Source organism: Cuculus canorus, chromosome 15, assembly GCF_017976375.1.
Source record: "Cuculus canorus isolate bCucCan1 chromosome 15, bCucCan1.pri, whole genome shotgun sequence".
In the NCBI taxonomy this organism is placed as follows: Eukaryota; Metazoa; Chordata; class Aves; order Cuculiformes; family Cuculidae; genus Cuculus; species Cuculus canorus.
In genome coordinates, this window is record NC_071415.1 from 11,983,793 (window position 1) to 12,001,567 (window position 17,775).

The 17,775-nt window shown below is 39.0% G+C and overlaps 1 protein-coding gene across 1 annotated transcript in view; it reads left to right on the plus strand.

Moving 5' to 3' along the window:
• Positions 1-16,672, plus strand: part of GNA12 (G protein subunit alpha 12) — a 41,743-nt gene extending 25,071 nt beyond the window's left edge. Inside the window, exons 3-4 of the mRNA XM_009560852.2 lie at positions 8,766-8,816; positions 9,491-16,672. Coding sequence (XP_009559147.2) covers positions 8,766-8,816; positions 9,491-10,060 — 621 coding nt within the window. The 3' untranslated portion in view covers positions 10,061-16,672. The remainder of the gene's footprint in view (positions 1-8,765; positions 8,817-9,490) is intronic.
• The last annotated feature ends 1,103 nt before the right edge of the window (positions 16,673-17,775 follow it).

The following is a 17,775-nucleotide window of genomic DNA, read 5'->3' on the forward strand; positions in this document are numbered from 1 at the left end:
TCTTTCCAATCCTTATAGTCATCTTAACAGATGTAGACAAACTTCAGAGAAATGTGCCTGAGGTGATTTTTCCACAGCAAGTGAAGCACTAGGATGCAATGCAACAAATGCTTTGATACAAGTGGAGTAGGAAGCATCATTCTACAAGATACTTGAGGTTATGTCTGTTGTAAATGCATTCAAGTTGCTTAGCTTTCCAGCTGGCCACTTGCCATGGAAAAGTCCAAGCTCAACATTCTCTCATGGCTGGTGTTAGCGTTTTTTTTCAGCCTACAAGATCCAAGATATTTTTCCCATCCCTTGATTTGATACGATTTGAAAAGGAAACTCACTGATAAACTAGTGATTTAGTCTTCATCAGATAGCCAGCACTGCTGACTTAGATTAATTCATAAGGTAATATTCTTTGTCATAGTTCTGCAGATGTCTTCTGTAAACAAAGCAAGTTTCAGGTTTGCATACTGAGATGCTGAAAACAAAGCAGTGGACTAGGGTCACATAGTAATGTCATTGTGCATAGTTCCTGGTGATTTGTAAAAACATCCAGTTGCTTCTAAATGCTGATGCTTAAGTTGAAAATGCCCATTTTTTTTTTTCATGGCAGCTGCTCACTAAGAATAAATGGGGTAATTTGCTAGTGATTGGCTAGAATCTTGGATCTATCCTCCCATTTACAGCTTGGGACTTTATTTTAACTGTGGCAAGATTGCTGCTTTCAGTTCCCTTCTCTTGTGTTGTTTAGCAGACTGTGCCTGGAATAAGAAGTTGAGCTGGCGTGCATTAGTTCAGCTTCATGGAGAACCTCTGGTGTTTGAGATGAAAGGGTTCTGGCAGCAGTTTTAGACAATGTATTCGCTTAGACAGTTGGCAGGGAAACAGGAAGGAATCCTTTCATGGGATGCTTATGACTGTTGTCCACTCGTGCCAGGAGGAGTGTGTGTGAGCTGGGCACACTGCTGTTGTTGGATACAGTAATTAGACTTTGTTATTAAAACACAATCACTTTTCCGTATGAATTGGGTATATATCCCCTGCATCTACTCTTTGAATCTTGGTATCTGCTAGTCAGTAAAGGCCAAGAAATGCTTTATCACTGTAGCCAACATTCATGTCTGGTTCAGAATTTCTGTCAAACTTAAAAAGGAGTAACTTATCCCTTTCATACTGCGCTGTGTATCTTTGCCTTTTGTGAGTGACCAGTTTTCTTTCTCTGCTGCTTGCACCTGCTTTTCTTCTGGTCATTGCAAATCTGTGATGCAGGAGTAGCAGTGGTGAAGGGACAGTAAGTAGGAGTAAAATCAAAATGATAGAGATTGATGTTGATGTTTTTTGAAGCTTATAGTGTAGGACAAGCCTACCTTAGTCTGCTGAGAGATTGCTTTATTCCTTGTGACACAGTTGCTAGTGTGCGTATTTGAGATAAATGGACAAAACTGTTAACATGATATCGAGTAATTTATCTCCTTCCTATTGATGTAGAAACACCTAGAATTTTCAGAAAAACATGTATTTTTTTTTTTCCTTGCAGCTCTTAAGGAAAGAGTTGCTGTACGTCATTGCTGGGAAATGCCAACACTCATAGGAGTTGCCCTTCAGCACAAGAACGCTGCTCCTGTAAGGAGTGTTGCTTAGGCGTAGGGCTAAAATTTCACAGTCATGGGGATCTATAATTTTTATTACGGATGTGGGACCTCATATTAGCCTAGACTTTTTGGGAAAAATTAAATATATTTATCACACTGTTTTTCTCCATGTACTGTAAAGCACACAGGTAAGCCGGTGTGTCATGTGGGATGAGTTTATAGAAAGCCATCCTGACTGACTTAGATGAACAGATTTTTGCATTAACTTTGATACATGTTAGTACTGAGCTTTTAAAAATGAGTTTTAAAAATATGTTTAAAATTTAACATCTGATACCTACGCTGTATGACTAGGCAGTAGAAAGAAGAGGTAGGTTTTAGAAGAAGCTTGGAACCAAGCAGTACTTTTCTGTAGTTGGTATGTTTGTAGGGTACAGATAGCAACAACTTGGATAAGCACTGGAGTCTCTGGCTGGGAGCCAGCAGCTCAGTCTGTTGTTAAGGAGGAAGTTAAATAATGTTAGAGAGATTTGATAGAATTGTGTATGGCTTAAATAAGAAGTGGTTAGTCTCTGCGTTAGAACTTGTGATTGAATGAAAAATTAGTGTTTGTCTTATGTCAGTAAATTTCAGTGCCCAGACAGGATGTAGAATATCTGTAGAACAAAATTAGGGTGTAGAAGGGGTATCAGCATTTCAGGGCAATTTGGGTTACCTCAGCATCCTTCTGAGTGAGTTCTTAACAAGCATAGACTTGCTTTTCTCCTTTGAAAATAACAATTCATCAGCTGTCAGAGAGAAGAGAAGAGAAGAGAAGAGAAGAGAACACGCTTTGAGCTGTATGTATGTATCCATGCCCTGTTATCAGGGAGGCTGAACAGAAGTGCAAATTGGGAAGTAATCTGTTGAAGGAGCCTGCAGGTGGGAGGGTGGGTGGTGTTTGTTTACACTTGCCTCTCAAGACTTTTAACCCTAGGGCCTTCACGATTTGTAAAGGACTACTACTCGCCTTGGGCAAAACTAGAGTGCAGAAGCGGAGCTTTTTCTCTGTGTTCACTTCCAGAGGTTATATGGATTATGGTGACAAGATGCTACCCTGGTGGTTATGTCCAGTAACCCTCACTAAGAAAAGTGTTTCCTGTGTGTCTCTCTGCTAGTGAGGTTTTGGGTTATAGTCTCAGTACCCAAAACCGAGGCTGATCTAATGTCTCCAACATTTCCAAATGCTGGTCTGATTACTTTATCCTTCTGTACTGGTAACCTTGCTTTTTCCTGGAGACTCTGCTTTGGATAGCCTGCTTCTGTGAAACATTTGAAATTGTTCTCATTCGGACTCAGCTGTAGTCTGTGGCAGTTACTTGCAGTATCCATTTCCCCATGTGTTTTGCTGTATTTATGGGAATCTTGTTAGATCTGTATTATATGCTTCCATGCTTCCTTGAAGTATAACGTTTCCTTCCTGTGCAGTTTAATTCATCATCAGAAACAAGCCAAGACTGACAGGTCTACCTTAAATTGTGCACTAAATTTAGCAGCTAGAGACTGAATGAACAGGAAGGGCTAAATTAATATTATGTCAAAAAGGCCTTGGGACAAGGAAAGGAAAAAGGCCAGTTTGGAACACAGGGTCCCCTTTCAAGTCTCAGTTCAGGGCAGAATTTAGAGGAACTGCTTTTCAGAAGGAGGAGCTTGAAAAGCCTGTATTTTACGGAACTGGAAAATAGAACGCTTATCATTTATGATCTAACCGTCACTTTGAATAAGCAGCTGAGGGTTAAAGTTGATGGATTCTAGCCTTGCAGAACACTTCTTCTTAACTGAGTTTCTGTGGGTATTTTAAAGCGTGTTCAGAGAGAGCAACGAAGCTGGTGAAGGGGCTGGAGAACAAGTCCTATGAAGAGCGGCTGAGCGGACTGGGGTTGTTTAAGCTGGAGAAGAGGAGGCTGAGGGGAGACCTCATTGCTCTCTACAACTACCTGAAAGGAGGGTGTGGAGAAGGAGGGAGCTGGGTTCTTCTCCCAAGTGACAGGGACAGGACAAGGGGGAATGGCCTCAAGCTCTGTCAGAGGAGGTTCAGCTAGGACATCAGAAAAAAAAAAATTCACAGAAAGGGTTGTTGGGCGCTGGCAGAGGCTGCCCAGGGAGGGGTTTGAGTCACCATCCCTGGAGGTATTTAGAAGATGGGTGGATGAGGTGCTCAGGGGAATAGTTGATGAGAATGGTTGGACTCAATGATCCTGGAGGTCATTTCCAACGTAGTGGTTCTGTGATCTGCATACAATCTGTTGTGGTTTTATTTCATGAAATGAATACTGCTTGGGAATTCTGCCCAAGTGTTTTCTGCTTGCTTTTTACAATGAGGATATAAATGGCAAAATGAGTGATGCCAGGTTAGATGTCACATTTATTTAGGGAGATTTCTCATGTGCCATGAACGTAGCCTGAACTGACAGATATGTTAAATTCAAATAGTTATTTCTGTGTTGACTTATTTGGCACTGTTGTTAAATGACATTCATATAGTACAAAATATATAGAATAAAATTAAATATTTCTTCTTAGTTTTGTGGCTTTTGCTGCTTGAGAATGCTGTGGTCAGAATAATCTATGATATAAAAGAGCCTGAGAGCAGTATTTCAGGAAGTAAGGGCATATATTTACATTTTACTTTTCCTTCCTTTCTCTTCCACCAGTCAATTTTTAAGCAAATTAGTGAAGCCAGAGAAATCATTTCAGACTTTATACTATAGGGGGGTTTAAAATATTTTTTAAAAAAAAATAATGCAGTAGTGATGCTGCATTGTGGAACTTGTGGGCTCATTTTAGGCCTTCTGTTTGTGTTTCTCGATTCCCCCAGTTCCCAGATGTGCAGTGACTCATCCTGCTGAACAATGGGAACAGCATCTCTTATTCCTTCACTTGGTCCCAGTTGGCAAAACTGTTGCTCAGAGGATATGTATTGCAGAGGGAGAAGAGATTAGCAGTGAGAGAATGAATCATCCAAGCTTTTGTGGTAATTCGTGTGGTGAACAAGAAGTTAAGGAAGACTTGTGGTCTGTACTATGCTCTTGTGTACTAAAAAGGACTATTTGAATTATGTAAATTCATAACTCAGAGGTCATTCTTCTCTCCACACCCCATCCCAGAAAGCACAGGGCATGGATGGGAGACAACATTTTGACATCATAATTTATTATGAAGGAGAAGAGTGAAAAAAATAGCTAGCTGGTTTGTATCGACAATGAAATAGATGGTGGTCATCTCAGGCTTTCTTGATATAACTTTCAAGATGTGAAATACACTAATAGGCTATCTGTTAAAAATGAAAAACGTCAGTATAGACATGCTGCATGGGCTGTGACAAAGTGGTTAAAATGAAATAGTATCTTTCAGGTTTTAATTATCTTACTTAAGAATATTGTTAGAATATTTTTGTTTTAAAGGGAATAGTCTGCTAACTGGGAAATTCAAGAAGATTTGAGTCTATTTAAATCTGAAAAGACAGAAGCTCTATAGTGTTCTATGAACATAGTTGATCTGGGAAAATTTATTGAGCTGCTACAGTTTTTCTTGACACACACTCCTGTAAAAGATTGATGCGTCTGACCTGGATCTTTTTTGTTTGGTTAGTTTTTTTTATGTGAACACACCATGATATGATGATCTTTTAGTTATTTAAATATAGTATGAATATTAGTAGTACAAATAGCTTTGGCTTCCCTTTCTATTTTTGCAAGCATAGTTCAAAATGGATTGCCATTCAAAAAACCACTGAAAATGGTTTTTCGCTAGAACCATTAAAATAATATGGTTGAAGCTGTCAATCTGCCTAAAGAAATTTTTAGTATCTGGTGAATCAGTTGCAGATATTAGCTGCCACTTCTTTAGGAAGTCATGCTAGTGAACCAGAAATAACTGGTTAAGAGCAGGAAAAGGAGAGCATTGGAAGTGCTAAGCCAGCTTTTGAATGTAATTGAATGGCTAGGTGATTTCGGAGAACCACCAAGAATTTGCACTGAAAAAGCAAAACCACCTTATTTATGGTCAAGGGTCTTCAGGAGAAAATAGTTGAACAAGAGAGGGGCAGCTAATACCTCTTTATTGTGATAATAATTTGCTTTGGATGGAAAAATCACCATGATGAACAATTCTAACTCTCTCTGTGTGTATTTTTATATACATACATATATACACATCTGCATATTTGTATGTTTGTTCAAAGCATGAGATACCTTTGCATAAATAATAATTTATCAATGGAATTCAAAATTGTATTTGAGTGCAGTTTTATATAAATCTAAATAAATTTAATTTCTAGTTCTAATTAATATTGCTGTCTGTGTTCCCTGGATGACAAGGAAAACTAAGCCAAATGGTTGTTCAATTAATACTATTGTTCTGATTAAAATTACTAATATAAAACAGTCTCAACACCTGGAGTTTCCATATTTTCCTTATTTAAATATATTACAAGTTACTCATCAAGTTGGTTGGAGCACTCTGCAGTTGTTCTGTGCTGCCTGCTTGATGAACTGGAATACTCCACAGGCTTCCCAGAAGCAACCAACACTTCTGTGAATCAGACTACGATATAGAGAGAGAAGCCTTGGGAGCAGGATCTGAATCCACCCTTCCATACACAGGACTTAATCAAGGAATCGTCGTTAAAGCAGGAGGTTGTGAGTGTGCAGTGTGGGTTTGAGATGGTTTTTGTGGCTGATGTTTTGGTTGGTTTGGGTTTTTTTTATCCCTTCAGCTTTTCTTAACTTCAAATGCTCTGGACCCTGTTGGGGATTTGTTGTTTTGACTGGGAACAGATATTTTGACTTAAGTACTGGATGTCTTTGAATTTGGTGCTAGGAGAGAGTATCTGGGTGTCTTCGATCTGTCAGACCTTGCATATGGTGTTCACACCTGTTCCAGCAACCTGACTTGACTATCCTGCTATCCAAGTGTCTTGCAATTGCTGCATAAAACTTCCCAGAATGAACAGTTTGACTTAATTGGCATGTTAGCAAGAGCTGTGTAAGAAACTAGAGAGGTCTGGTTTCTGTATGTCACTGCAGAAATGAACATGTATTTTTTTTCATTAATCAGATTGTTTTCTTACCTTGTTGTAAATGTGCAAATTGTTAAACTGATCGTGTGTGGCAGGAAACGGGGAGGCACAGGCCATAAATCAGGTAAACGTGCTTGTATGTACAGCAGTTTACGTGCATACAGCTGTTTCCTGCTCTCAGCGTAGGAGGGTGCATAGACAAGGCAAGGACTCTTAAAGCAACTGAGTAGAAAAATAAGAACAAGTTGTATCAGAGATGGCCCATTTCCAGTCTTGTTGCACATCTAAAAGCATTGTGTAGGACAAAGCACAATAGATAGAGAACGGGATTGGGTTTCTTTATAGTCCAAAAAGATCACTGAAGCTCTTCCGTCTCCTAAATATGACTAATGCTGTACAGGAAGACCTTTTCTCTTATTCATGCGGTCTGTGATATCTCTGATCCAACGGAGTGCCAAAAAATACAGGAAATTACTTTCACCTTATGAAAATTCATGACTGTAAGGAAGCTCTTGGAGCAATTGTTCTTTGGAAACTTTCCCCCCCCCCCAAAACAAGTCGTCTTTTCTGCTAGTGATCCACTGTAAATGTTTTGTGATACATGGTAGTTTTTTGAAAATACGCGTTCTCTCCCCTTTATGAAAAGATACTTCTGGTTTCAAATGTTAGGAAATAATAAGCTGCAGCTCACTTTTGTCTATGCCTTATGCTGAAAGTGTGTACTTGTGTGGAACACCGAATCCTCTGGTCTCCAGTTTGATTCTTCAAAACGAACAGTTGTGTCATCTGTTTACAGTTGTACTGGAGGGGAATAATTTTATTCTGCTGTCTTGCGTCTATGGTATAGAGGTGAACGTATGGTTTAAGAATTTATATTGCTGTTGGAATCTGAGATGGTATTTTGAGAATGTTCTCATTCTGTATTAGTGACTTGGTGAGGGCAGCTACTGTCAGCTTGGTCATTACTGACACGGCCCAGACTTATGATAGCTATTATAGAATCTGTTTTGCTGCCTGAAATTAAGAGGCAGCAGGATATTCCACTTCATTGTTCTTACGACGTATCTACAGCAGCAAGATACATTTCCTAAACAATGCTTTCTTACCGAACAGATCATCTTCATCTGAAGAAATGAAAGGTAAGTGTTTGAAGGAGAACAGGCTTCTGCCAAATATAGGCTCACTCCAGAAGTAAAGTCTGTATCAGCACGGAAACAATTTTATTCCTTCTAAGAAGTATGTGTAGTGCTTCTTGTATCACTAATGGGAAATGGCACTTGATTTGAGTTTGGTATACAAGCAAGCTTGTTTAAAAATAAATAAATAAATAAATAAATGTCTCCCATAAAACATCTTACACGTTTTCACACAAGAATAAAATTTCTTTGTAAACATGGTCTATATACCCCTCAATATAACTGCTAAAGGTTTTGTACAAGATGAGCAAATCCATTATTAGAACACTTGAGCCTAGAAGGGAAACTATCTGCAGAAGAGAAAATCCTTCAGAATGTTCCTTTTCCTTTTTTTGATAAGCAAGTCTAGCTTAAATTATCACAAATTGTGGGGAATGCAAATCTTTCCCTTTTCTAAAGGTACGCCAAGCAGTCTAGGATATACTTTAGTTCACTGTTATGAATTTTAAACAAAATACGTTGGTTTCTAATAAACGTGTTTCGCTTTTACTCCCACCCATTGTCAATTTGATGCATTCATCATACAAGTGGGGGAAAAAAAATAATTCTTCAAGCCAAAGCAAAGGACTGACTTTAATAACAATTCCTTTTCATTGTAAAGAATCACTAGATAGCTTTGAGCATTTATTCAGCTCTCTACTCCCATTTTTCTAGAACTAATAGAGAATTGATTTTGAAGAAATACTTCCTTGCCTATGTGTCAGTGATGCATTATGGCAACCCCACTTCATAATCGTTATCAGCAGTTTATGTGAATTAAACTATGCAGTCCTTCTGTTGTTTGTGTTCTGGAGGCATATCAGGATGTTCAGGCTTCCACATCTGATATTGCTACTTTCGACCTCTGTGCATGCTGGAAAGTGGAAACAGTTGGATTTTTCTATCCTAGAAACAAACTTAGTCCCTGTCTTTTTTCCTTTTCCACAGGGTGAATCAGTGAAGTACTTCCTGGATAACCTGGATCGGATCGGTCAGCTGGTAAGACATACTTTCTCTTTCTGAACCAAAAGAGCTCAAAGATATAATGGAAGTCTGGGTGTGCTCTGATGAATGCTGTTTGGTTTGGCTTGTTAGGTTTGGATTTGTTTTCTTTCTTAACAATAATGCGTTAAATAACTTCAAAGTTCTTTACTCTAGAAATACTAAACTCCAATCTTATGAAACTGAAGCTTAGTATTTGCTTAGTCTTTTTTTGACAAACAACAAATATTACTTAGGGAAGTTTTATTTACTCAATTTTTTTTTAATCGGTCCTCCTATGCAGTCTGAATCTCATTCACTTTTCCTTATTATCTGATGGCTGCTGCTACTTAAGGTAGCAGAATGAAAATGGCAGTAATGCTGTGGCTAATAATTTCACAATGGTGAAAGAGTTAAGCCTGAAAATGGGGAGGCATGAAGGCTAAAAATGTGAACGATTGAATTGGTCCTATAACTTTATTTTTCATGTATCTCAGGATCTTCTGTAGCTCTTTCCCAATATGTTGAGATAAATGATCAACAGTCCATTATTTTAAGGTTGAATATTCATTCTTCACTTCATAACAAAAAAAAACCCTACATGGCTCTTGCTGATTTATTTTTTTTCCCCATTGCGCATTAGCCAGCATTTTTGAAGGACTTGTTTGACACTCTTCTTTCTTCTTTTACAGAATTATTTCCCCAGCAAACAAGATATTTTGCTGGCTCGAAAAGCCACGAAGGGAATAGTAGAGCATGATTTCATCATTAAAAAAATACCTTTCAAGATGGTGGATGTAGGCGGACAGAGATCTCAGCGTCAAAAGTGGTTCCAGTGTTTTGATGGAATAACTTCAATTTTGTTTATGGTCTCCTCCAGTGAATACGACCAGGTTCTCATGGAAGACAGGCGCACAAACAGACTTGTGGAATCCATGAATATCTTTGAGACAATAGTCAATAACAAGCTTTTCTTTAATGTTTCTATTATCCTATTCCTCAATAAGATGGATCTTCTTGTAGAGAAGGTAAAGACTGTCAGCATTAAGAAGTATTTCTCGGACTTCAAAGGTGACCCTCACAGGCTAGAAGATGTTCAACGTTATCTGGTGCAGTGCTTTGATAGGAAGAGGAGAAACCGTAGTAAGCCGCTCTTCCACCACTTCACCACTGCCATAGACACTGAAAACATCCGCTTTGTGTTTCATGCTGTGAAGGACACAATCCTTCAAGAGAATCTGAAGGATATTATGTTGCAGTGAAGGAGAGCAGCCCATGTTCTGTTAAAATTTGCTGGAAGGTTAGATCAAGATTTTTACACTTTCTTTATGGCCCTTGCATGTGGTGTAAGACCCATGCTAATTACTTGGCTCAGGAATGCTGTAAACTAGCCAGTCCAAACAGAGGAGCTATAGGCCGAAGGAGTCAAATGTTGATTTTTAGCTACTGAATCATTTGGACTAGAAACACTACTGAAACGTGGCCATTGTAGGTTCTGTACCTGGTTCAGAACAGTGAATGACACAACCACCTTCTGCCTTCATAGAAAAAAGAAATCTCTGACAAACTGTGTATGGAAGACATGTTTTAAGTGATTATGCTCATTTTTCAGATACACTAGTCGTACAAACTGACTTTTTTTTATAGTTTGGAGGTGCTGAATCTATCGCACTAATCTAAATGTAATGAGATTGGTAGCCGTGTTGGAGAACATTGAAGTTCTGTTCTTAACCCTTAGGAATAGAACCAGATCTTGTGTGCATGTTCAGCTTTGCCAAGGATCTGGAATCCACTTATCAAGGTGGATGCACAGCTCTTATCTTTGCATGAGTCTCCTGAGGCAAAAGTCTAAAATTGTATAAGGAAACCCATGTTGCAGTAAATTGGATGGGAAGCTGAGGCCTCGCTAATATGGAGAAAGGTTTATTTGGCACTTTGTGTAAAGGATGTTACATCATGGGGAAACTGATTTCCTTGGTGAAGCAGCCTGTGCTTGAGCACCTGGCTCTGTATCTGAACAGTGGGTGCTCGAGGTCAGCACTGTTCTCGCACCCACAGTTGTGAAGGTTCAGTATCTCCTGTGACAGGGCTTTATCTATATTCAAAAGTTTGAAAGTCGATTAAACTCTTAAGAAAAGGTTTTGGTAGTACCGCAGCTGCTTGATTAGTTCCCAACAGCAGACTTTATAGGAAGACTGAAAGCCCTGGAGATCCCAGTTTTGCAGCTGCACTGATGTATTTGGACAGCAAGACCTTGCTGTAAAATTAGCCTTTAATCTGTGTCTTAATGAGATCTTTAGCCTATAGTAATGCACATGTAATTCTGAGTACAGTCAAGTTTGAAGTTGCCCATTTTGGGCATTGGTTTGTGTGTAAAATTGCAAGAGGCTATGAATAATGTTGATATGAACTGTTAATTTCCTAGCTCTCTGTCTATCAGGTGCCTTTTTTCTGTACAGACATATTGGATCTTTTCTACTACAGTGGGATAGTAGGAGATCTGCCTTCAGAAGAAACTCAAGATCTGCCTTTTATATCAACATCGTAGTGCTATCCTTTAGGTAATTTTCAAACATAGTTTACTCTGCAATTTTTGTCATAGCTTTTATCCAAGAATAAAACCTGAAGGGCTGTTTGTACCCATAAAAAGTCAGCAGATTCCCTGGAGTTCTTATCCCCTCTGAGGCTGTAATGGCATCTCAAAACAAGCAACACTTTACTTCAGCTGGTAATCCCATGAGAAATGTGGTCAAAAAAAGTCCTGTTCCGTTGTCCTTTCATGTTAATTTGGATAAAATCTGGAATCTTTCTTCCCCTCTGAAGCTTGCAGATGTTCATATCAGTGTTTTTGTGTAGTTTCCTAGTGTAGCAGTCTTTTGGCTTTCTTTCTGCAGGCTTCGGAGTGGAAAAGACGTGACTGTTTCAGTGCTGTCTGTGTAACACACACGGTATCGAGGTTAAGAAGTAAGTGAAAAGTTGCAGATGGGAAAATCAAACTTAAATTTGAGCAAACTTATACAGGAATTAGCTTCCTTGTAACTAGTCTTAGTTTTGCCAGGACCAACTCTCTTTTAAGTATTTATTCATTTTTAACTTTGAAGGAGGAAAATGTTATGTGACTCCAAGATTCAGATGGGGGAAAACTCTTAAGTTTATTATATTTGAAAAGGTAAATGTTTCAATAGAGTAATGCAAACAAGTTTACTCCTCATGTAAGGTTCGTTTCTCTAGGCTAGCCCAGTTGTTTAGCTGAAGACTGTTTTTAAAGTTTTCAAAAATTCTTGGCGTTCTTGGCAGTGTTTTCTGCTTCATGTGAGAAACTGGGAAAGAGGAGGCAGTTATGGGCTGACTTGTCTTCTAAGTTGACTTGACATTATTTCCTAGTTTGCTGTGAGCTTTATTCTTTCACTAAATTTTCTGGATGGGTTAATATTATGCTTGTTCTCTCAAGTGAGTTAAACATTCCCTTTCAACAGTATTTTTTTTTCTGAAGAATTACCTCAGTTTTATATCTGAATCTACTGTAGTTTTACCAGGGAGGCATAGCATGGAATTTTCTGTTCTGTTTTTTCCTCTCTATGCTCATCCTTAGTTTTGTTTTCCTAGTGACCTTATGAGTTTAAAACTCTGAACAGAGCTAAAAATGGAACTTGGGTAATAAGTAACTTAATCTGCACCTGGAAAAGAAACAGTGTGAGATATCTTGCTGAGCTGTCAAACATTGGGGTTTGTATGATATGGCAGTTTTGCACACTAAGTCAGAGTTTTAGGGAACCAGCTTGATCACCTCAGGCCCATTATTGCCTTTCTTTTTATTGATAAAATGGGCCTAAGCACAATGCTGCAGGCTGCAGGTGAAAATCAGTATTTTGGCTCTGTAGGCTCTGTGTTTTATTGAACTTTGATAGTGACTGTTGACACCAGGAACTCAAGATCAGGAAGCTTCTTGCACCAGTCAAGCCTTTCTCAAATTTCCTAAGGATCTGGCCCATGAGTAAAATGGACTTTTTTTTTTTTTTTTAAAGTGGCAACTTTCTCTGCAAAAATACACTCCACTTCTTGCCACAACTGAAGGGGTTTGTGTTTGTTTTTTTCGTGGTGTAACTTGTAGTATAATAAAGCCAGAAAATCATGTTAAAGTAAATAAGTTAATTACCGAAGCAGAACTTAGGTAGGTTAGTTCATACAAACATCTCAGGGCAGGCTTGGTTGGTTGCTTAGTCCTTTCACAAGAAACAAATAGAGAATTTTATTTTAAATGACATCCTGGAGAACTTTGCAGGTAAACACAGCTGGAGAGAACATCTTTTTTTGTTAACTTTATAGACTCATTGTTCGTTTGTCCAGTCAGGAAATGGGTCACAGGCAGGATGATGATCAGATGGAGACCTTGAACAAAGCCTTTTGCTGTGCCTTCTCTGACACCGCAGGTCAATGGCCAGTGATGGGGTGTTGCAAACGGGTTGTCTCTCACAAAGACAAAGAGAGGAAGTGCTTGCAGCATGTGCTTGCAGGAGAGACATGTAAACTTGCAGTTTAAGTAGAAAAGCTAACTAAATGGGAGTGATTTATCAGATACTGCATTGTTGTCCTTGCTAATATAGCGTGTCAGTACCATTCCTTCAGACTGCAGTGCTGTCATTGTCTGAAAGATTAATCTTAGATGGTATTATGAGGTGACACAGTGAATTGGAATTAGAAAGGAAGAACAGTTTACTGTAGATTACATGTTTAATAGACAGTTGTCAATTTTTGAAGGAATTAAATAGTTATTAATGTTGAAAATTCATTTCTACCAATTATGGAATGGAAATTACTGTCAACTTTACACTACAACTCAAAGATATTTTTTGTTTTATATAGAGAGTTGCTTTTATTTTATTTAATATGGCAGCATATTGATTATTTGACTTATTCACTTTATTATTTTAAAATACTGCTGTGTAAGACCTAGAACTAGGCATATTACGGGCCTGAAGAAGCTCCAGAAGATGACTGTTAACCGGCTTTCTGAGCCAAAAAAGCCTGAACCTCAGGCAAACAGACAGTGGAGAAACTAAAGATAAAGGAGTAGTGTAATAGAGTAGAAAGAGGCCTTCTGCAGACAAAAATGTAATTCCACTAGGAAAGCTGAAGTAGTTTTTGGAATGAAAACCAGGGCATTTGAAAAGTGTGTCCCATCTTGTTCACATGTCATTCCTCCACCCTATATTCCCATACGCCCCACCCTCCCGGTACAGTCCTGGTTACTGCAATCTGCAAAGATCTGTAGACTTAAGGAAATTAAAAGAATGAACATGGAAGCACTGAAGAAACTAGCAGTGTTCTTTAGTAACAGGCAACTAGAAGGTCCTTTTAGAAAAGAAGGCCTTTGCCATTTAGATGGCTGTCATTGTGGATATTAACTTCATGTTTTGGAGTCTTTTCTGTGTATGTATCTCTCTAGTTCTGCTGGGAAAAAAGAGCATTCTGCTGCACAGAACTACAGGATTTCTGTAAAAGGCCCCTCTGATTTTCAGGTGGTGAGTTTTCACACCTGACTTAGCTTTGCTTGTGTGATAATTTTCAGGAGCATATTGGGCTGATAGACAATTTGATGTGCTTGAGACACAAACATGATGTGAAGTAACACCTCCAGGCACTGCAGCTTGTCCTGTAAGCCAGACACTGATCTCTTGCGATGAGAACTATATTCCTTCCTGTAGGTTGTAGCCTATTTTCTATATCATTTTTTCTGGTATAAAAATCACATGGTGTAGTCAGGGGTTTCAGTGTAGCACTGCCAACTCTTTACCTCAGAAGATTCTATTAATTCTGTAACGCAGGAAGGTGATGGGTAAGGTGTTTCAGTAGCAGCCATAAAACATCTGTGCCTACTTCTGTAAATGGATTTTTAACAGATTTCAGAGAGTATCCATTATGGGACAGGAAGACTGGCATGGTCTGGGCCAGGCTTGGGCTAAATTAATATTGACTCCACGCACTGCTAGATGAGGGCTGTCTAGCCTAGTGAGGAAGTAATTAGCAAGACAATACAAGACCTAGTGCTTTTTAATATTAGCTGGTTTGTGATTAGCTGGAGTGATCTCTGCTTTGTGCTGTGAAGTGGGCACTTCTTTGTTTTAACACTAATCTTCTTTTACATGGATGGAAATGAGTAAAGCCAGGATATTTGGAGCTAAAACTGTTTCTCTGCTAACCAGGTGATGCTATCTCTTTGCTCATCTGGATGGTTGGACAACTTGGCTCACTCTTGCATTTTTATCTTTCTAATGGCATTTGGAAAGCAATGTTGAAGTTTGTCTATGTGTTGATATGCTTGTTTTCTTATTGGGTGGGGAGTATGGAGGTACTAGATTGTCAGTGCTAGTGGTTCTCTGCTTGGCTTGATGAACTGTATCACAGTCCAGCTCTTGGCACATGTCCGAAGGTTGTATCTTCTATCCAATGTGGAAATACTCGGAGAGAACAGAAGAGCAGCACTGACTTCCAAGGTGGGCGTTTTGGTGAAAAAGCCAAAGTATGTTGGAAGGGAGCAAGAGAGGGGAGCTATTTTCTAAACAGATCCCAAAAGCTGATGGTATTTAAAAACTGACTGTATTGAAGTGAAATGCCATCTGCAGTGGCCTCAAAAGCTTTGAGTGACTTCAGAGAGCACATGGCTGTGAGTTAACGGCAGCAGGCTGCTGGGCTGGTCCTGCTGCAGCTGCACACCCTTCCATTGTGAATGTCTCTTCATCTGTTCAGAACTGAGTGTAAAACTCAGTTCCTTCTAAAACACTGTATGCAGATCTCTGGCCAGAGAGTGTCTTACTGCTTTCTAACAGCAACTTAACCTTTCTTTTAAGATACCAGAGCATGGGTATTTGGGGGATTGGTTAGGTAAGAGACTGTTTCCATTATTTGAATAAAAACCACAACTGATGGACAGCAAAATATTTGGAGAATTAGGGCCTGAGAGAGCATCTTACGAAGGAGTGTCAGATTTGGAACAGCACTGCACCTCTGCTAATAATTCCCATCGATCTGTTGTGCTGAGCTTGTGTGCAGGTGATTGGGCACAAAAGCTGAGAGAAGATAGCAGGGAGAAGGAGGATGTGGAAGAGAAGTTATCTTTTGGTAGTTTAGGAGACTTGGAAAGCATGCTTGGTGGGCTTAGGTGTGAAAACACATATTCGAACTCCCATTCACATTGAAGCCATTAAATGTCTTTAGGCTAATGAGCGTTTGTCCATTGAACAGGCTTCATTATCTGGCATGTGTAATGAGCTTGAATTGATGATACATGTTAAACAGTGTTTCTGAAGACTCCACTTAACAAAAAGGCTAGTATTTATTGCTCTTGTGATGAGTTGTCTTGTTTATGGAATCGATAAGTATGAAAGCAAACTGACAAAACACAAAGTTATCTCGTGACACAATCATGTAGCTAGGAAGCCAATTAATGTTATCTTTTATTCTGCAATTTACTTGCTCTCTGGTGCCTATGCATTGTAACACACATACTATGCAATAACATTCTTTTTTCAAACCAGTTCACTGCATTGGGCAAGAAAGGCCTGAGTTTAGCCTTAATTTTCTAACATTTCAGAGGAAAGTACTTTCAAAACAGTGATGAACTAAAAGAAGGTGAAAAATGCATTAAGTAAAAGCACAGTTCCAGACTGCTCACATAAGTGTCTTTCTAGCACCAAAACAGCATCCACAATAGAAGCAGCTAATTGCTGTAATAGTTTCAATTTATGAAAACTGTGTACTAGATAAAATTATATTGTGATGTGTAAAAAGTGTATTTTATAGCTTTGGTGACTTAGTTTACTGTTTTGTATATATGAATTTTATAAATCTATTAAAACTTGACTTGTTATACTGTTCTTCATGGGTTTTATCTTTCAACAGTCGGGTGACATTTTTTGCCTTACTAAAAAATTTTCTGCAAAGAAGCTGCCTTTTATAAAAATTAGAGCATGGACTGCATGAAACAACAGCTGTCATGCAGTAAAATCTTATTCTGTAATCTTAACGTATCTCCCACCTCTCCGGTTCTGGTCTGAATCATTCTTCCTGAGTGTGTCCAGGAATTGAAGGCTGGTGAAACGTTAACCTTCATAGAACTTGCAGCTCATTTGTCTGTAGCATTTCAGTAGCTGACTCAGGCTCTAGCACTGGCGGGAAGTGGAAGGGGAGACGCAGCTACGGTTTGTGCTTATGTATTTTAAGCTCAGCAAGAGAAGATAATTAAGCCTATTGAGTTGGCAACATGTGTTAGAGATTTCTCTTGTGCTGTGTAGCGTCTGATAATAGCCATGGGAACTGTATTTGCTTCTTTTCCAGTGCCAGTCCCCTCTGTTGGATTTGCTTGCTTGTGTGCTGTGGCATCTTTGTACAACCATGTGGAACCATTGACCTTCACAGAGTCATTGATATCGCTGTCTTACAGCGTTGGCATTCTGGCATCAGTTCTGCCAGAACTTGAGCTTGAGTTCTTAGGAATGCCATTAACCTTTCCTCGCTTGTGCTTTGGAAGATCATATCTGGCAGGTTTTTGTGGCGAGTCTTAATTGTTTCTTGTGTGAGCTGTTAATGCTTAATCAATTATGTTGGCAGGTACACAATTTGAAACGCTTCATGGAGCATTTTTTGTCGTTTTTACTAGTCATTGGGAACATTAGGGCCTCAGCTACATCAAGCTTTTTGGCATGGTTGATTTTTCTTTTTTCCCCTGGAGATACTGAACACTTTCAGGTAATGTGGTGTACTGTCAGTGTTCAGCATCTCTGAAAATGAGGGTAGGTGAATTGCAAATTCATTATATGTTAATGGGATGTTTCCAGGTGTGATCACACACTTTCTAGTCTGAAAGGCCTTCAGCAACAGCTCCAGGTCTTCTCTTTGGTCAGCTCCATGAAAGCAAATTACTGCTTTTCTGGGACAAAATATTCCTGTGAATTACAGCCCTAAAGATAGTATATAGGAA